Source organism: Peromyscus eremicus, chromosome 8a (genome assembly GCF_949786415.1).
Source record: "Peromyscus eremicus chromosome 8a, PerEre_H2_v1, whole genome shotgun sequence".
Lineage (NCBI taxonomy): Eukaryota > Metazoa > Chordata > Mammalia > Rodentia > Cricetidae > Peromyscus > Peromyscus eremicus.
The window spans coordinates 98,248,068-98,267,613 of NC_081423.1; the positions used below are offsets into that span (position 1 = coordinate 98,248,068).

The 19,546-nt window shown below is 55.5% G+C and overlaps 2 protein-coding genes and 1 long non-coding RNA gene across 9 annotated transcripts in view; 1 reads left to right on the forward strand and 2 right to left on the reverse strand.

Moving 5' to 3' along the window:
* Positions 1-4,716: 4,716 nt before the first annotated feature.
* Foxj1 (forkhead box J1) lies at positions 4,717-9,377 on the reverse strand. Its single transcript, XM_059269831.1, has 3 exons — positions 9,264-9,377; positions 8,094-8,759; positions 4,717-6,444 (listed from the first exon to the last, which is right to left on the reverse strand). The coding sequence occupies exons 2-3, from the start codon at positions 8,589-8,591 to the stop codon at positions 5,677-5,679; spliced, it is 1,266 nt and encodes a 421-aa protein (XP_059125814.1). The 5' UTR covers positions 8,592-8,759; positions 9,264-9,377; the 3' UTR covers positions 4,717-5,676.
* A 188-nt stretch (positions 9,378-9,565) lies between these two features.
* On the forward strand, positions 9,566-16,354 carry LOC131917970 (uncharacterized). Of its 4 annotated transcripts, XR_009380793.1 has the most exons (7): positions 9,566-9,672; positions 9,881-9,981; positions 11,224-11,986; positions 12,622-12,752; positions 14,588-15,345; positions 15,474-15,727; positions 16,197-16,354. It is a non-coding gene; the product is annotated as an uncharacterized LOC131917970 (long non-coding RNA). The 4 variants fall into 4 exon arrangements; XR_009380792.1 differs by having other exon boundaries at positions 12,622-15,345; XR_009380791.1 differs by lacking the exon at positions 14,588-15,345.
* The window catches only part of Rnf157 (ring finger protein 157), a 77,506-nt gene continuing 68,413 nt past the window's right edge, over positions 10,454-19,546 (reverse strand). Inside the window, exons 18-20 of one of the 4 annotated variants that reach the window (XM_059272165.1) lie at positions 18,428-18,538; positions 14,563-14,603; positions 12,948-13,052 (exon numbers count right to left, since the gene is read on the reverse strand). In XM_059272165.1, coding sequence (XP_059128148.1) covers positions 14,563-14,603; positions 18,428-18,538 — 152 coding nt within the window. In that variant the 3' untranslated portion in view covers positions 12,948-13,052. Of the gene's footprint in view, positions 13,053-14,547; positions 14,604-16,584; positions 18,539-19,546 lie in introns of those variants that run through there. The other 3 variants (XM_059272164.1, XM_059272166.1, XM_059272163.1) reach the window with 3 other exon arrangements.

The following is a 19,546-nucleotide window of genomic DNA, read 5'->3' on the forward strand; positions in this document are numbered from 1 at the left end:
GGATGTCCTCAGTCTATGCCTCCGGAACTCCTTGGCATTACTGAAAGCATTTTGCTCAGGCTCCCTTGCTGTTGTTCACCCCAACAATTCCTTAATTCATACATTCACTGTTCAGCACACTGGCCACTGTGTTTAACACTTTCAGTGTGTGATTGGGCAGGATGGGCAGGTTGTCTGCGCACAGGACTCAGCTGACGCAGGAACAGGACATACTAATAACTGATAACTAATAACTCAGACAGGGCTTGGAACCCACTTAGTCCTCCCTACCTCACCTTACCCAGGTTATCTCAAGTACTATTAGCTTAAGGCAAGTTGGAGGGAACCTTGACACTCTATGGAGAAAGGGCCGGAGGGAGCAGGGTCAGAGCTCTATGGGTAGAGCTGGGCAAGGAGAGGACACTGGCGACTTCCTGGTCCCATGGACGGTTTGGTGTTTTCCGTCGTTGGTTGGTTGGTTGGTTTTGAGACAGGGTCTCTCTACGTAGCTCTGGCTGTCCTGGAACTCACTATGTAGACCAGGCTGGCCTCGAACTCACAGAGACCCTTCTGCCTCAGGTGTGCACCACCACCACACCCGGCTAATCCTAAAGCACCAGGTATTCCCAGGCAGTCCCCCATCCAGGGACTAACTAGGTCCACCTCTGCTTAGCTTCCAAGATCAGAGGAGATGGGGCGCATTAGCAGAGGTGGGCTGATGGAGGTGGCAGTGGCGGGCCCCGTCTGGTTCCTGGGGGGCTTGCTTCCCCTAGGAGCTCAGCAGAGCTACCTCCAGGTAAAGAACCTGGGGCCCCAGAACTCAGTTTCCCACTCGGCCTCAGAGGTGCTATGTCCCAAAGAGCAGGTGGGACCTGGGACCATCCACTTAGGACAGCAGGGGAGCTGGAAGGGCCAGCAGGGAAGGCCCCCCATTGTCTCTCTTTGATTACGGCAAAGCTCCTTGACTTCTGGGGGCACTGTCCTTTGAGGTGTCTTTGCCTGCTCCTGACGCACAGCACACAGGAACATTCAGGCCCCAGCTTGCCCGCCTGTCCAGGTGGCTGTGACCTGCCTCGCCCGGGAGAAGCAGGAGATGGGCACACGTCCCCTGGGAGAAAGGCAGTCGGCCTGTCCCCTCCCCCACCAAGGACTTGTGTGTACTTCATCTCCTGCTGAGCTGCAGCTCACACTACTTAGCACAGCCCTGGCGGGCCGGCACGGGTGGCCTCCCCGAGTCCCCTCCCCTTCCCAACATCTTCCCCTCCTGGGTCACCTGTGTTTCCCTCTCTTCACACAAGAATGTGTCTGCAGGGCCTGGGCTGCTGTCCCATCCCATTGTTAACCACACCGCACCTCCACTCCCCACAGGACAGGCCCAGGCCTGCCCCAGGGGCCAGCCATCACCCCCTGCTGGAGTCCATATACACCTGTTTACCTTTGGGTCTCTGCCAAGGATGGAGCGGAGCTGCACCTGACTTCTGCCCAATCCCCACTTCCTTCCTGTCCCTCTCCTCCACGCTGCCCAGGCATGGGGGTGGGGACCCGGCTCAGCCCTGCAGGGCACCCAGCTCGATTGCTTCAGAACACTATAAATGGCAAAGGATTCTCCCTGGGGACTTTCAGATGAGAGTCACTGGACCCCAAGGTGTCTTGTCCTATAGCACATTAAGTACCCGGGGCCAAGAATGGGAGGCCCCCAAGCTCAAAGCTTGGATTCTTTCTTGTGCCCACCTCCTGCCATACTCCCAGCTGGCAGTGGGGAGAATGTGTAGAAAGAAAGAGAAACTGGAAAGGCCGTAAGTCTGGGGACAGGGAGAACTTCCTATAGGTAAGGGCCTTCCCCAAATACTTAAAAAATAGGGGGCGTTCAGCAGGAAATGGGAGCACAGGCCTTTTATCCCAGCACCTGGGGAGGCAGAGGCAGGATGTCTGTGAGTTTGAGGCCAGCCTGGTCTATCAAGCAAGTTCCAGGACAGCCAAGATTATTACACAGAGAAACCCTGTCTGGAAAAACAGGAAGAAAAAAAAAAAAGAGGGGTTCAGGGACTGGTGGCTGCAGAAGTGGGGTTTGAAGCCTCAAATTAAAGACCAGGCAGCTGGGCTGGTGGCACGGGCCTGGAATCGTTGGTACTCAGAAGGCTGTGTCAGGAAGGTCAAGACTTGTGCGGAGTACAGAGTGAGTTCAAGGCCAGAGTGAGCAACTTAGTGAGACCTTGTCTCAAAAATAAGAACTACAGCTCTGTGTGCTGGGATCTAACTTAGTGGCAGAGTGTTTGCCTAATGTGTGTGAAGTCCTAAGTCCAAACCCCAGAACAACCACAAGCAAATCAAAATATAGAAATAAACCCATAAGTGTTGTGAAGAAAATGGGATCTTGTGTCCTGCTGAAGGAACTATCCACAGACCAGCGGCCATGGAAAACAGTGCCTCAAATAAGCCAATAAATAAAAATCAGAGCCGGGTGGTGGTGGCGCATGCCTTTAATCCTAGCACTCGGGAGGCAGAGGCAGGCGGATCTCTGTAAGTTCAAGGCCAGCCTAGGCTACAGCTTGAGTTCCAGGAAAGGCTCCAAAGCTACACAGAGAAACCCTCTCTCAAAAAATCCATAAATAAATAAATAATAAAAAATACAAATAAAAATCAGACACAAGACCGCTATGTGTCTAGCAATCCAATATACATGGGAAAGGAAGAGACTTCCCCAAGAGCTGGAGTCCTGAGCACAAAGCCATACAGAATATGTGGGTTATAGGCCCCTGGCATAGCATCCCGCAAAGTTTGGGGAGCTCTGTGGACTGGGTAGGGTTAATGTGCCTCCTAGTTTCAGGGAAGCACACGTTGAAGTGTTCAGTGATAATGGGCACCGTGCTCACCAGTGATGCTGCGTTGATTTGGTTGGGTGTTACCCTGAACCCACAAAGCAAGGAGAGGTGGAGGCTTGGGAGATGGCTCACGGGAAAGAGGGCTTGACCTTGTAAGCATGGGGTCCTGAGTATGTGTCTCAGGTACCCATGTCAAAAGCTGGGCATTGCTGCCCCTGCCTGTAACTCCAGAGCTGGAGGAGGGAGACAGGGCCATTGCAGAAGAACTCGATGGCCAGCTGGCCTAGCCCAAACAGTGAGCTTGTGGTTCACGAGAGACTCTGTCTCAGGGTAATAAGGCAGAGAACAATGGAGGAAAACTTCTGCTAACCTGCTCTGGGGAAGATCGGCGCCACCCCCCACCCCACCCCCCAGTGCAAACCCTCACAGTAGAAGAATGTGTGGACTTAAAAGAAAAATCCGTGCTGGGCCCCATTCAAGATTCTGGCCTGATGGGTCCAGGGTGCAGCATGAGCATCAGAATTTTGAAGGGTTCAGAGTGAATGTCAAGGGCAGCCAAGGGCATGCCTCGTTCTGCGTCTTTAGGCTTTGGCCTTGTATTCATCCAGGGGGAGGTTCTGCTTGCCCCAGACATTGCCTCTCTTTCCAGGATAGGCCTGGGGCAGGCAGTAACTCGCCCTACTGTCAACCCAGGGTGTGCCCACCTTGGCCAGGGCAGAGTGCTGATCCTAGAGGCTAACGGAGAAGGCGGGAGCTGTCTTTGTTCTTTTAGTGCTGTGGTCTGTCGAGAGGAAGGGGGGTGGGGTAGGTGATGGAGAGAGGCAGAGGGAGGTGTGGAGCAGAGGCTTTGGTGGGGGGCAGCCTCTCTGTGTGCTGGGTGAAGCGGATGGGCTCTGTGAGGCCCCAGCCTGCCTGCCCTGCTCTGTGTGAGCCCTTCTGGAATATTTGGAATAATTAGCAAATGAAAGCAGCATGTTATGCAGGGGAATGCCAGGCCGGCCTCCCGCCAAACTCAGGGACTGAGGGACAAGGGAAAAAAGGTTGAGGGGAAAGAGGGGTCCCTGGAGGCTGGACAGGACTGCTCTGGACAGCACTAGATGATGTTGTTCTGTGTGTATGTGTTCCTGAGTGCGCGCCCGTGTTGTGCACCTGTGTGTGAGACCGATCTCACAGGGAGGGGCTGAGCACAAGGTGTATGTAGGGATGGATGAGTTGAGGTGGTGGTGGTGGGGAAATGAGGATTGAAAGGGACACACACACTCTGTGCCTCAGTTTACCCATCAGAACTCTGGTAGCCTGGACCTTCACAGTTGGGGTGGGAGGCACAAGTCCCAGCACTAAGGTGACCTCCTGCCTCCCCAAGCCTGCATCAGGATGGGTCTGGTAAACACGCATCAGAGTGGGATGTGGGGCTCTGGGGCTCCTCTGACCTCACACCCTGTCCCTCCAGGAAAGGGCTAAGGGAGGGTATGCTGGAAGGAGTCCTGGGACTCAGGGAGGCAAGCCTGGGCAGGCCCTCGTGGTGGGGGATGGCCTGAGCCAGGGCACACTGGCCTTTGTGAGTCCTTGAGGTGAGGTGGGGCCAACCTCCTCTCTGTCTTTTGTTCCTCTGGGCCTGCAGCCCCAACTCTCCCATTGTGCAGATGGAGGTACTGAGGTGTGGGATGCGAGAGCTCCTGAGAGAGCCACCCCTTGGCCCTTTACTCCCTGGGGACCTAGGTTGAGAGGAGACCCCCACAAACCCTCTCTGTCCCTGTTGACACTGAAAAGAAGTACATCAACCCCCCCCCCCCCACCACCACACACCAGTGCTACCACATTTGGCTCTTGCCTTTCCCAAAGAAAGCTGGAGTGATGTCCATGCTCAAATTTTAAAAATTTTATTTTGAAAAAAAAAATGTATTGTAAAGAACTTTACATGAAAAAGGTTAAATTGCCCCACGTGGAGGGTAGATATGGATTCCAGCCCCAGGGGTCAGAGTGGAGCAAGACCTGGTCCCCCCAATGCAGCCAGGGCATAGGGGCTGTCCCCTTCCTGGTCCCAATGTTTCCAGCAGGCTGGGCATCCCTCCCAGTTAAGTCTTAGCTATAACTATACTCACTACATTAGTCTCTCCCCCCCACCTAGCAGCTTGGCTGCCCCTGCCCCCACCACCCCAAACCCCAACTTCCTGTTGCTCTCAGCCTCAAGTCAGGCTCGAAGATTTGCAGGCTCCTCTCTGCCAGTGATGGGCCAGGGAAAAGGCCCCAGAGGCCATAGAGACCATCTTGCCCCACCTTGCCGCCCTCTCCCTGTTTCTGCGGCCTCTCCCTTCCTTCCTTCCCAGTCTCCTGCCACGACTCTCCTACCCAAGGCTGCCCGGGCCCCTGGGGAAGCTCTGCCGGGAGTGGCCTCCAGGGGGTTAATTTGCTGTCATCTAATTAGCATTTGTTGTACCTGGGAACTTTCTCTGGGTAGAGACCCGGGGAAGCAGCAGGAATGGGTGAGATGATGCAGAGCTTTGAGGAGAGCCCTGTTCAGTTCCTCCCTGGCCTGGCAGGACCCCTCCAGGCTTCAGCTCTCACAGTGCAGAGGCCAGGGGCATGCCTTTGCCAGTTCTTGGGCTTGGGGGAACATGGGTCAATGAAACACTGTGTGTATGGGGACTGCTGAGGAGGGGAGGCAGCAGTTTGGGTCCTGGGCTCCCAGTTCCCAGCCTTCTGGGCTTGGACATGAGGACATCCCCAGCGGGCAGCAATGTGGCCTCACGGAGCCAGCCTTCAGAGACCCGGCCCAGTCCCTGCCTGGGTGCTGAGATGTCCACGGGCCTGTCTTGGGAGGCAGTTCTGGGCCCTGACTTGGGCACTGTCCGGAGATGGGGTGGGGCCTGACCTCTTACAAGAAGGCACCCACACTGGCCCAGTCCTGCAGGTCAGCGGCCAGGGTGGCATCCCCTGCTTCAAAGAGTGGCTCTGGGGGCAGGCAGCCACTGCCGCTCTCATCCCAGGGATGCTGGAGGAAGGATGTGGCCAGAAAGGTCTCATCGAAGTCCAGGCTGTCGGCAGCCTGCTCCGCTGGAGGGCCCCAGGTAGCAGGGCAATCGATGTGGCGGCCATGGACAGTAAGGTCCACATCTCCATGTGAGGCGGGGCTCAGCGGGGGGCTTAGCTCCAAGGCCTCCAGGGTGCTCAGCTCTTCACCCAGAGTGCCAGCCTCGAAGATGGCCTCCCAGTCAAAGTTGCCTTTGAGGGGTTCCAGCTCACCCTGCTCCTCCTGGGTCAGCAGCAATGTGCTAGGAGGCCTCAGGACCTTGGCCACCCTCTTGGGCAGCGGCTGCTTTCGCTTATGCCCCAGCCTGCCCTCTCCGGTGCCCCAGCCCCCCTCCCCTGTGGCCTCCTCAAACTCTCGCAGCAGCTGCTGGGCCTCCGTGTTCACGGTCAGAGGCCCACCCCAGGGGGCAGAGCTGGGTTCCTGCGAGGCCTGGCGGGCGAAGGCTGGGTGGATGTGGACTGGGGGCAGCCTCCGCTTCTTGAAGGCCCCACTGAGCAGGCGCTCTGCGTACTGGGGGTCGATGCGCCAGAAGCCCCCCTTGCCGGGCTCGTCCTTCTCTCGAGGCACTTTGATGAAGCATTTGTTCAGGGACAGGTTGTGGCGGATGGAATTCTGGGTACAGGGAGAGAACAAGAGAAAAGCCCAGGGGGGTCAGGGGGATCAGGGGAAGAGCAATGGAGTGGCACAGGGTGCTCCTGCCTGCTCCCCGCATCTTTCCTTTGACTGCGGAGGGATGGATCAACCCGGTGCCCTGACCAGGCAGCTGTAGCTCTGGGACTCTGGGACACCAGCCACAGGGCATGAGGAGCCCGAGTGCGGTGGGGTTGGGGGGGGAGCTTTTGTTCTCTGTTGCTGGGATATCTGCCTGCTCAGTCATCCGAGCTCTGAGCCACAGGGTGGCTCTCAGTGGCGCCCCCCCCCCCCACGTCATCCTCCCTCCCTTACCCTGTTGCCTGCAGGTCCTGGCCAAAGCCCTCAGCTCCCCCACGGCCTGGACTGCCATCTCCCTCTGCCTGGCTGGTTCCCTCTGTTTGTGAAGTGGGTGGGTGAAGGGAGGGGGCTGGGTGACGATGGATTGTGTGTGTGTGTGTGTGTGTGTGTGTGTGTGTGTGTGTGGTGGGAGATTAGTGACCCCTTGTTTGTTGAGCCAGCTGCTGGCCTAGGCCTTCACCTCCCACGGCCTTCTCTTCCCACCCAAACCTCAGTTGATTATTACCCAGTCAAGTGCAGAAGGCTCATTCCTGGGGCCTGCGTTGGCACAGGCCTTGAGTAAGGAGAGGATGGGGATCTTCTGACCCAGTGTTAGGGCCATTTGGAACAGCTCAGGATTGCGATCCTGCACCCTGCCTCCTTGGGTAGGTACTTCGGAGAAGACTGGGCAACCTTAGGCCTCTGTCTCTGCCACCTGGACCCTGACATTTGAAGATGTTCAAAGCAGTGTCTGCTCGACCTCATCTTGCCTTGTTCATGTTTGGCTGCTTAGTTCTGTTCATGCTGGTGTCCAGGGGCCCAGGCTAGGCTAGCAAGGCAGGTGGGTGGACAGTGAGTGCCCCTTTGGCCGGCAAGGCTGGGATGTTTACATGGCAGACTGGGCCCACTGGCTGCTCTGCGCCAGGTTCCAGAGACTAGGAACCCGAAGCCCTTACAGCAGCAGCGCCCCTGTGGAAAGCACCTGGCTCAGGTAATTGCCCCCCAGGGGAGGCTGGCTGGGGGGTGGGGGTGGAGGCAGGAAACTGGGGAGGAGTCCAGGTGGGAGGCTGGGTCAGTAGCTTTAGGATGACCTCATGACCCCTCCACCTGGACAACTGATCTTCACATCCATACTGCTCATTTCTGCCCTACTGTCTAGACCGAATGCCGAAGGCAGGGTACAGAGCCTGGCAGGAAGGCCACCTGGGTTCCATTTTGAGTCCAGTTCTGACAAACTATCCTTGGGCAGAACAGTGTCTAGGAATTCTGGGACATGGGACAAGAATGTTCCTTATAGTATGATCCTCATAGGAGGCTACACTGGGCTACAGGACGAATGAATATGTCCTACTGGTACCTCTTCTCCTAAAACCTTAACGCCTGCACCCCAAAGCCCCTGCCTCCAAAAGGAGCGAGTGTTTCTGGAACTTGACAGGGGCCCCTCTCATGAGAGGCCCAAGCTCAAAGCTAGGTGCCTCCTTGGCCTTATAGATCTGGTATGTGAATCTGGCCAAGTGCCAGAGCAGGGAGTGAGGAGGGAGTGGCCGCCACCCACACCTCTTCTCCCCTACCTGCCAGGTGGGATCCGCATGGCGAAAGTAACAGAAGTTGTCCGTGATCCACTTGTAGATGGCCGACAGCGTGATCTTGGTGGCCTTGCTGGCCTGCATGGCCATGCAGATCAGAGTGGCATACGAGTACGGTGGCTTCACATGCGGGTTGGTGGCATAGTCCACGTCGTCGGGGGGCGGGGCCTGCAGCCCCGGGGGCGCGCTTCGAGATGTGCATGACGATGTGGGCTTGCCGGGTGTGTGTGGCTGCCCAAGGCAGGCGGGGTCTGCCGCCAGGGGTGACCCGGGTGCTACCGAGCCCGGCACTTGGTAGTAGCCGTGGGGGTCGGTGCCCCCCGGGGGCAGAGTGGGGGCCTTGGCGTTGAGAATGGAGAATTCCTGCAGCCACTGCAGGCTGGTCAGGCTGTCATCCAGGGCGTCCGGCTCCTCCATGCCGCCCTCGGGCCCGGCCTCCTCCCCGGGCCCTGCTCCGCAGAGGCGCAGCCAGTTCTCCGCCATGTCTGCGGGGTCTCTCCGAGGGGGCGGTCAACATCCACGGGCTGAGCCGGGTGGCCCGCCGCGCTCTCCGGCCCGCTGGTACCCGAGGCTCCAGTTACACAGTCTCCAGAACACTCACTTCCATTCCGCGACCCGGGGGGTCGCCTCCTCCGAATACGAATGTGGGGCCTGCGGGAGCAACACGGAGCTGAGCGCTCTTCCCCTACCCCGAGTCAAAAGGTGCGCCTTGGGAGGGAACCCCTCACATTTATCCTCAAGGCCTGTGGCGAGGTCAGGAAAGCACAGAGCCGGGTCTAACCCCTTTTCTCCACCTCTCTCCATCTGCCCTTCGAGGATCCATTGGCCATAACGAGGGAAGATGGTAGGGAGGCCCAATCTAACTTTCTCCCAAAGAGTGGGAAACTAGGATCACTCCCCAGTAGTCCAGGAGGGCAGTACGACGCGGCTAGGGCAGGGGAGGTCGTCTGATCTTTGGAAAGAGGTATTAGGATGAGGGTCCGGGGAAAGGAAGGACACAGGACGGAATTACGGAGAGGCAGGAAGCGATCTCCCCTAAACTCCTCAGATTTCAGTCGCTGGCCCCACCACTTCCGTGGGCGACCGATGGAATGGCCAGCCAGCAGATCCCGACGCCCTCCCGTTGCGTGGCCCGCAGCCCTCCCTGTCCCTTACCTGGCTCAGAGCGCAGCCCGGCCAGAGGAAGGTTCTGGAAGAAGTTCCTCCCGCCTCCCGCGGCTCTCTGTCCCCCAGCTCGAGGGCTCTGCTGGTGCCCCTCCTCGCCCCCCCCCCCCTCGCCCGACGGCGCTTCTCTGAGCGCCGACGGCCCGGGGACCGGCATTAAGTAGACGCTCGGAAGGCTTCTCCTGCTGCCATGGCGACGCTCCGCCCCTATAAACAGCTTCCGCTGCGGTCATTGGCCAACGTGTCTCCAAGGAGACCGCGGGCCCTTGCTGCTCCTCTGGCGGCAACTCTCTGGAACTCCCTCGTTCTGCCGCCCTCTCCCGCGCCACCCAGCCCCCTACCCGCCACCGCGACCGGGTTCTGCGCATTCCCGCCCGAGAGCCCCGCGCTGGGTCGCACGGTGGGTGCTCGGCTCCCGCCCGAGGCCCCGGGAACCCCTCCCCCACGCGTCGGGTAGGACCGCTGCGGGAACCGAGCCCCGGATTCTGGAGACCAAGTCTCGGGGAACCATGCCCTTGGAGTCTTTCCCCTCACTGGTCTGCCAGTGGCCTTTGTTTGGTTTCTGAGGCCTTCCCCTGGTCCCCGAGTGTCTTCTCTGGTGCCCGCAGGCAAGTGTGACTCTCTGATGCCACCTGCCGCTTAGATCCGCAGAAACGGCCACACAGCTCGCAGACATACCGAGGCGGGTAGGGTAACCCAGCGTCTCCCGGTAAGCAGCTCGCCCACTCACCCTGCTCAAGTTCCCAGAAGCTGGCATTCCAGGGGCATCGGCCGAGGTGCCTCTCCTCCCAGACAGCCGAGGAAGCGGAGCCAGTGGGTAACAACAGGAGAGACACGGCCTGTCAGACCCTCTCAGAGCGGTTATTTGTTCTGCTGATTTAGCCAGGAACTGGTTAAGTGTTAGGACTCTGGGCCCTCGCCTTCCCTGCTGCCACCAGCTCTGCGGTCCTTTAATTATTGAGGAGCTGCAGGATTGGAAGTTCTCCGGTTTAAAGGCGACTGCAGGGGCAGATGGGGCTCAGCTAGGAATGGAGCTGGGCGGGTGGCCTTGTATCCAGATCATGCAGAAATCTGTCTGGAACCCAAGAGCTGCCTCACCCATTCCTCCACCTCCAGATCCTCGAGTAAAAATGCTGGAGTGCCAGAGCCACTCTGACAGAAACATTCACAAACGAACTCACTTTGTAGTTAACAGCTCCCCTTCCCTTGTAAACAGCTTTATTCACTTTTAGGAATCATGCAGCAATCCATAAATATTGCATCTTGATGTCCCCACTGTAGTGTGCCAACAAGTGTACTCCAGGGAATGTGAAGGGTACACAGATGGCACAAACAGCACACACACACACACACACACACACACACACACACTTGCACACACCAGGTGTGCAGCCCCTAAAACAAAGTGAGCAACCAGCACGCCAACACCAGGTGACAGGACTAGCTCCCCAGTGAGATGGCTTAGTGTTTGGGTCCAGGAGATGCCGCAGGGGTAGAAACTCTGGGGGGATGAAATTAGGTAAAACAAGAAGGCCCTCGGAGGAATCCGAGGTCACTACAGTACCCAGAGCATGGACTAGTGCTGTGGTAGTGTGGGGAGGAGCCGAAGGCCCTCCAGGAGAAGGTGCCCCGCCCTACCCTTGGACAAATCCTGACAAGGAGACTGTTTCCAGTGTGGCATCTGATGGAGATCCACCCCTGTGGATGGGCTATTTCTGCTTGCCAAGAACTAAAAGTACAGAGTGTGGGGTCAGGGACAGCAAGGCACAGCAATGGGTGCTCTAACCTAGGTACTGGGTTAGGCGGCTTAGGCCAACTGAGCACTTGCTGTGAGGAAAGGGGGGGAGGGCTGATCAGAATGGCTTTCTTTTTTATTTTGAGGGTTCCTGACCACTGTGGCTACTGTTGACCTGAATCTCCTTCATCTCAGCTAGCTCCTTCCTCCTTGCAGGTCACACCACACTGTGAATACTGCTTATCCACTGCCTGCCAGGGGAGGAGGTGGGTCTATGTGCCGCCACCCCAGGCTAAGGGACTTCCCTGGTGCTTTTGCTTCATCGAGGAAGTGTGGTTATTGCTCAGCTTATACTGGTGTAAACCATAAGTGTGAAAGGGACCGTCAGAATGCTAGGGGGAGGAAAGGCCATCAAGTGGGCTTGAAATGGCAGAGTCCACAGGGTGTTCAGAAAGGGTGCACATGGGATCTCAAACTCAGCCGATCACACCTCAGGCACAACAGCAGACTCCCTCTGGGAGTGTGGTCTCCACATTCCTGGCCTCTGCAACCACACAAAAGGTACAGAGGAGAGCTGTATTGTGGTGCAGGCCTGTAATCCTAACGCTTGTGCAGTACAGGCAGAAAAATCAGAAGTTCAAGGTCATCCCCGGTTGCATACCAAGTTTGAGACCAAACTCTCCACCCCACCTGGAGTCCTGGGCACTGGTGTTTTCTGGAAAGTTTTGTAGGACCCCACTTGCAAAGTCTGAAGCTCCTCATATCTCTCACCCTCAGAAGTAACTGTTTCTAATCCTGATCCCAAACCATCTCAACGTTTCACTGAAAAACTACCTTTTCCAAAAGCCAGTAGACAGGCATCTACTGGAGGAGCCACGAGAAATCCATGGAGCTGAAAAAGGTGGGACAACCAACAATTTCCTGCCAGCTTGCTGCCATGACTGTCGGAGTGCTGAATGGGCAGCATCTCTAAGCACTGGTGAGCCCATGGAGAGTCTGCCCCTCTCATCTGTCAGATCTGAAAGGCAGGGGAGGGATACACTAGGGTAGGGAGGTCTTCCAATCCTTGGTCCCCAGGTGACCCTGCAGCTGGCCGCAGCCTCCCTACTTCCCGTGGTGAGCCTGTGCACCAGTTTGAGAACCACGGGTCCACACTCTTAGCTTCGTTTCTCAACTATTAAGAGAGGGTAGAGAAAGGGCAGTCGGGTTTGAGACTCCCTCTCAATGGCTGTAGTGAAGATGAGCAATGGGAACGGTCAGCCCTAGCACTGTACACAGGGGTGGCTCAGCGGGCCCTCCTGACTGCACCTGAGGAGGACAGGCCTTGCAGGGGTGACGATCCTAGCTGGGGGCACAAGAGGCACAGGAGACCAGCTCTGTTAGCAGATCTGGCTTTCAACCAACCTTTTGGCTGCCACCATCTCCCTTAGCCTTGAGAAAGGAACACCTGGTGCTCTGGGAGGCCAGAGTGCGGGAGGCCTCCCTCACATAGCTAACCCCGGCCACTTCAAGTTAGGTTTCTAATTGGTCATGAGGTGCCAGAAACCAGAACCTGTCCATGGGAGTCTGTAACCAAGTTACCAAAACTCCCCAGTCTTCTTGGTCTCTCCTCAGATGAGAAAAGGCTAAAGAAACAACCAGGCCTGGCCCTCAGTCAACTGGCCCACTAGGCTGGGCTCCTGCATGACAGTTCACTGAGCAGGATCAGCCCACACGGAGGAAGGCTTCAGGTTCTTTCTGAGAGGGTAAGGGTCATGGCTACAGGAGATGAGGTGGGCAGAGGGCTGTGCTCCACACCCTGCCTCCATGTGAGTATGAAGTCCACATGTCTTGTTGAAGATGCCCAGAGGGCCTGTGGTCCAGTGAGAACAGATGGAATGCAGGGACAGGAAGAGAGCCCAGGTCCAGGTGCAGGTGCCCTCAGACAGCCAAAGGATCCCATACACGAGGCCTGTTCTCTTCAGGGTCCTCCGGGCTGCTAGATGAGAAGTGCCGGCACTGGGTACTGTGACGGTTGACTATGTTACCATCATGCTGCCAGGTACCTGGAGAGGAGAACCAAAGGTTATGGGAGCCATACCTTAGACCAAGTCTACATGGTGTCTCCAGCAGGGCAGCACAGGAGTCAATACAGAATCTAGCAGGATGTGTGTGACCTGAAACTCCTGAGTGTGTGGGCGGGCCACTCATGAATGGAAGAGTAGGGAGAAGGTGCTGACATGTTCCAGGGCTGTTCCTCCTTAACTAGTCATTGCCTGTGACCCTTGGACAGAAGGACTCTGCAGATGTTCTTGCTCATGAACTTACCTAGCATCCATTCTGCATGTTAAGTACTTGGTCCTAGACTTTGCCTATGTTATGAGGCTGAGCCAAGCTGCTTCCTCCATGGAAGGCAGATGTGCAAAGAGCACGCTTCTCCTGACATACAGCCTTGTGTTTGCTGTGGGAGCCAGTGGGTAGGAAGGGGCTGGCAGCAGAGCAGGCCAGGGAAGGGAAGCCTTGGATGGGACAAAGTGTAGTGCTCAGAGCCCTTCCTCTATACTTCTGCTTCTCATCTCTTCCTCATCTGAGCATCTGGGGTTCCAGGATGCTGTTTATCACATAGACCTCTCTCCCAAGCCCTGGCTGCCTCTGTGCTCCAAGTAGAAAACTCACCCCTGCGACCTCTCGGCTTCATGCTCTGATGCAACCTTCCAACACCTGTATCTGCTCTTCCTACTCACATCCACATCTGCATGGCACCGACCTGGGCCTCGTCCCTAAATTCGTAGGTATCAGTGGTCTGATCTTTGGCAGGCCACCTTACTTAGGGCCTTGGCTTTCTCCTATGTCCAACTAGGTGAGTGTGGCCCTCACAAAGTTTGCTGTGAGGCCCGCATGAGGCCACATGTAAGTACGTCAGCAGCATACCTGACTCAGAAATGTGCTGTGACCAGTTCCCTGACAGCTTGGTTTGGAGGACCCTCATGTATTCCCTGGGTCCCTCTGGCTGTCGTCCAAGCTGGCAAGTTAGCTCCCTGTTTCATTCTCTCTAGAAGAGCTAGTGTGTTCTTTATACAGTGACAGGCAGGGCCTTACACTTTCCAGGCACCATGGTATATACACTTTTGCACTCTGGAGCTCAGAAAGGTGTGTGGCCATAGGAGTGGGGTGGGGTGGGGCTTTTCCCGTATGTGAGGTCAGCTAACTCTATAGTGTTGTCCTGAGACCACCTTACAAATGGCTAGTCAGCCTCAGGTTCAGCAGGCTGAAGACACAAAGCCCTTGAATGGCATACATGCTAAGGTGAAGCAGGTATCAACTGCTTATTCTCAGAAATGTCCTGGTGTGGAATCTCTCCCGAGGCTAGACCCAGGAAAGCAGGGGAACCGGGTCTTTCACACCTAAACTGCCCATGGGCTCTCTGCTCCTTGGAGCATGGGTCAGAGATGCTTCTTCCCCTTGGCAGGCGGCACTCTGAGTGGAGGGGAGAGTATCAAGAAAAAGGATGTTTGGTTAGGAACCCCAGATAAAATGAGTGGTTTTTTCAATTATATAATTTGGTAGATGTCATACCTATTCCTCAATGTTTATGGGGCAGGACTCCGGAGCTGCGGCTGTTTAGTAGGAGAGACCAAAAGCAAACGGTAAACAAGAGAGAAGACACACGCACACACAAGTAAGACAGCAGCACCCACATCCCCAGCACCATGGTCACTGCTGCCAGCATCCATGACACTGAGGCTGTCCTGACCAAATTCACAGGCATCCTTATGCAACATCTGCTACCCTAGGGCTGCAGACTGTCCCTTGTACAGCAGGCCAGGGTGCAGAGGGCCTTGTGCAGTGAAGGGGCACGGTGAGAGAATGAGGTGTCCTTTGCCCTGGAGGCCTGCTGCTGTTGCCTCTGCCTCTCTACAGCCCACTCAGAGGATAGCCTGGACAGAGCTTGGAGACCCGAACTCCCTGCGTGGGGGGGGGGGGGGAACGACAGTGGTGCTTTCCATTTGTTCCCTTTTGGGGAATCAGAAATGAGAGGAGGAAGAGACCTCCAGAGGCTAGCAGACTTAGGAACACTTGGCATGGCTCTCTGTGTCCCTACTAATGTGCTGATTAAATTTAAGGGCTGTTTCCCCTCAGAGCCTGCTACTGCAAACATTCCCTAAGCATCTCTTTTAAAGACAGGATCTCACTTTGTAGCCCTTGCTGGCCTGGAACTTGATATATAGACGAGGCTAACCTCAAACTCATAGAAAATCTGCCTGCCTCTGCCTCCTGAGTGCTGGGACGAAAGGTGTGCATGACCACATCTTAATTTTACATCATGAGGCTTGAAGAGAGGAGTAACTTGAACTTCAGGTCTGTATATATATTTTTAGATTTTACTGCATAGGCCTACTCCTGTATTACTCAGTCACGTAAAAACTGTTTGTATTTTCACTAAAAACCCGTTCTCTCTCCCCTTTTCCATCACATATATTACCCAGAGCCTTCTAAGAATGTTCCCCGCCCCCATCAGTCTCCGCCACCCACGTAACACCCTGAGAAGCCACGCTGACTTCGCATGGTCATGCAGTTCCTATCACAGCCCCTTTCAACCTTCAGGAGTGCTTTCAGAATGTGCTGGGCTCTAACACGAGGGACCAGAAACTACCTCTGTCCTGGGGCCTTTGAAGGCCTGGAAGCTTCTTAGGGGAGAAGAGCTGCAATGTACGGCGCCCTCTAAGGCCCTCCCAACCTGGTGAGGATAGCTTTCTTAGCGGAGTGTGACACACATGATCCAGGGAAGCACCCTCCACCCTTCTTGGCCTTCCCCTGACTGTGCTCTCCACGTGTCCCATGACGGGGTGGCACCTATTTAAAGAGGGACACAGACTCAGGCAGGGCAGGGTCTGTGGGAAGTGACCCTTCTGGGGAAAAGAGCATTCGAGAATAGTGAGGAGCAAGCCGGCCTGTGGCTCTCAGGGTGGGATGAGAGCTCACAAACCGCTGAGTGTGAAAGGTAGTTAGTCCAGGAACCCACACACAGACGCTCCTGGCTCTGACCAGGAGATACCGCCGAGTAGCCGGGCACCTCTGCTATCAGTGTGGTTCTGGCAGAAGCGGCAGAGGGACACATCTCGTCCCTGCAAGGGCCCTTGGGCTCCAGGGGCTCTTCCTAAGGATCTGTATACACTAAGTGATGTTTACACCCCTGTCTCTCCTGACAGGTGACTGATTCCATGTTTGGCCAAACTGAGAACCCCATTTCACCTCAAAAAGGCTGGCTCTTGACATTACCAGAAGAAACCCATGGCTGTTTGCTTCCTTTTTGGACTCTTCTGTCCCCATACTGCACCCCTCCCCATAAATGAAGACGCATTGACAAGCAGGTTGTTGGGAGGGAGGCTTGGCGAGGAGGAAGCACAAAGAACAAGCTTGGTCTCCACAGCACCGTGGGCTCCAAGAGTGACTGTGGCTCCCCTTCTGCCAAAAGCAGGGCTCGGTGTAGAAGCCCTTGTGGAGAGGCTGGCCAGCAGAAAGCCACCACAGACACAGGCAAAGCTAGGTACAGGTACCATCCTCACCCTATGAACAACCAAGAATGCCTGTCCCATAGTCCTTGCCACAGAAGCATGCCTGTCTTTATTGAACAGAAATGCATATATTCCCACACATTCTTTTCCTCCAACTCTTCAGTGTACTGAACATAGGCCCTTGCCAATCAGGAACTGAAGCTTGTCTAGAGCCCTAAGCGAGAGCCCTTCGAGTGCACACACCAGTAAGCTTTCTGTCGGGCTGAGCAGAGGCAGGACAGTGCTGGCACAGAGTGAACATGAACTTTCACACAAGTCAGAGAACATGAATGAGTTAAAAAATGAGCAAACCGGACAGACAGGCCTACATCTGGCATAAAGACATGGAACACAAATGGACAGATGGAAGCAAGGCCAGGCGTGAGCAGGCAGGGGTGAGCATGCCTGGTCTCCAGCAGCTCCAGTCCAGGCTTAACTGGGCAGGAGGTGGCCGTACGGATCAATGTCCTCCGCCATGCGCGGGCGGGAAGGGAGTGTGCCTGGGGCCTGTGCGGGAGAAGCAGATGATCTGATGCTGTCTCTCAGGTCTCCCTGAAGGCTGGGACCTGGGCAGTATCTTCAGGACAGACTAAACAGAACAACTGAAAGGCTGGAGAAGTCTCTCCTGAGCAGCTGGTTTCCCTTGCCACAGGCTTGCGTGGGCCGGGGCCTGCTGGGACCGTACCTGGCACAGGCTGAAGGAGCGTGGCAACCACAGGAGGGAGGGCCTGTGGCCTAACACCTTCAGCTACTTCGCTCAGCGAGTAAAGCACTGGACCCAGGAGTGGCTGTTCTGAAGCTGAGGCAGGTCTTCACCGGGCGACAATCACAAAGGGCGGTGTGAAGGGAGTCTCTGTGCTGAAGCCAGGAGGGACATCCGGCCCAGGCAAAACACTTACTTAGCAAGTGGGTTTTGATGCTACTGAATGGGCACACTGAGGCCAGCGCTCAATTGTGCTTTGTTTTATTTTTGGTTTTCAAGATGGTTTCTCTGTTGTAGCTCTGGCTGTACTGGATCTCGGTCTGTAGACCAGGCTGGCCTCCAACTCAGAGAGCCACCTCCTTCTTCCTCCCAAGTGCTAGGGTTAAAGGCATGCACCACTGCCGCCCGGCTTAATTGTACTATTTTTTTTGGGGGGGGGACTAGGTGTTGCAATTGAGCTCTTGGTCTGTAGCTTGCAGTGATCCAGCTGCCTCTGTTTCCCAAATCTGGGATTATAGGAGTGTGCTAGTGTGATTGGCCTTGAATAATTAACATGGCTGCTTTGCAGATTCAGTTTGAAGTCATAAAGAGAAACAGGGGCATGCTGAGAAGTTGGGGCCTCAGAGAACCAAGTATCCCTGCCCTCTGCTTCTCGTTTGGGATTCGAGGCTTACATGTGTGATCACTGTAAACCTAAAGCTCACTGGGTCAGAAAGCCATTCATTGGCCTGCAAGATCTTTTAGATTCCTTTGTGGTCCTCAAACACATGTCCCTTGAAGAGCTATGCTTTCCATTCTAAAGCGCAGTCCTCCCTTCCAAGGCCTCCATGGGGAGGTGTCTGACTGCTCAGACTTCCTGAGGATGAACACACAAGACCATCCACTTGCTGTGGGGTCTGTAAGACTGTGCTGGAAGGGTCCGACCAAACAGTAAGGTGTGGGCGGAGATTCTGGCCTGTTTCCTTATCCGGACACTGTCAGAGCAGGAGCTGCTCTGTGTAAAGCCCAAGGCTTCCTGGGGCCTCTGCTTCCTCTCAGCAGCTGGGCTCCAGCACCTAAGCACACCCTGGCCTTCCTAGCCACAACTGCTGCACAGGCTGTAGGTAGGTGCACCATGGGGAGAGCAGGGGAAGAGCAGAGGGATGTCTCCCATCAAGTTCATGTTCAGCAGACTGCCACTCACCGGGTAAGCAGACCTCAGAGCACAGCTTATTGTCCAGTGCTTTCACGCTTGCGATGTCAAAGTCATTGTTATTGTCACACTCCATGCCTAGAAATGCGCATGTCCTCTGGCCTGTAACGGAGTTAATGCAGTTAGACAAGGGCTGGCTATGTTTTTCTACTTTGCTGTCCTTAAAATAAAAGTCTTAAGGATGGAGACGAAAAGAAAAAAATCAAATCATGTGTTAAAAAAAAGACGATAAATCAAGTGAGTAAAGAGTGGACAAAAGAACCGAGTTGTGTGGGCATGTCCGGGTTCTCGCATCACCCTGGCTCACTGACTCCTTACTCGGCCCTTTCTACTTGCTGCCCTCTGAGAAGTCTGATCCCTGCAGAGTGCTGCCAGACACAATCAGACAGACCACTGTGGAGGACAGCCACACCCAGGCCAGCCAGGGACACTGGCCGGCAGAAGCAGGAGATAGTCATGAGACAGTACCCTGCTCAGGCCTGTGGCTCTCAGGCACCGTGGGGTATGCTTATGACCAAAGGTTCTGCAGAATCATACCCAGAAAACAACTCATGGCCTTGGTTCCATAATTTTGCACATTGCATCAGAATGTCTGTTCACAAAATTATGTTTTACTCTCAGGAGACTGAAGTTGTTACTTTGAGGATGTTTTCAGGCAACTGTCGGGAAGACTGCAGTCACGTGAGAAAGCTGGGAAAGTTGAAGTGGTTTTTCCTTTCGAGTTCCCCCTTTCTTTCTCAGTGAAGGGAGAGGAGGAGAGCCCTCCATGTAAACTATGAAGACCCGGGTGGCAACAACCTGACCACCCTATGCTTCTTAGAAGACAATGTTCTTTGGGGAAACCATCACTCAGGGTGACTGGCTTGGGCTCTGAAATGATCTTTAGAGGCAGTGAAGCTTCAAGCCCTGGGCAGATGTGCAGGGATAAGGAGGCCAGCCTTGAGACTCCTTCTTTTAGCCTCTTGCCAGTGGGGCTGTCACGTCCACATGCACTCCCGACACCCCTGAAGCAATGGCCAGCACTAAAGCAGAAGCAACTAGGAGGGAGGACATCTGCTGGAGCGACTGCATCCAGGCCGCGGCACACATGCCCGGGGCAGAGGGAGGGCG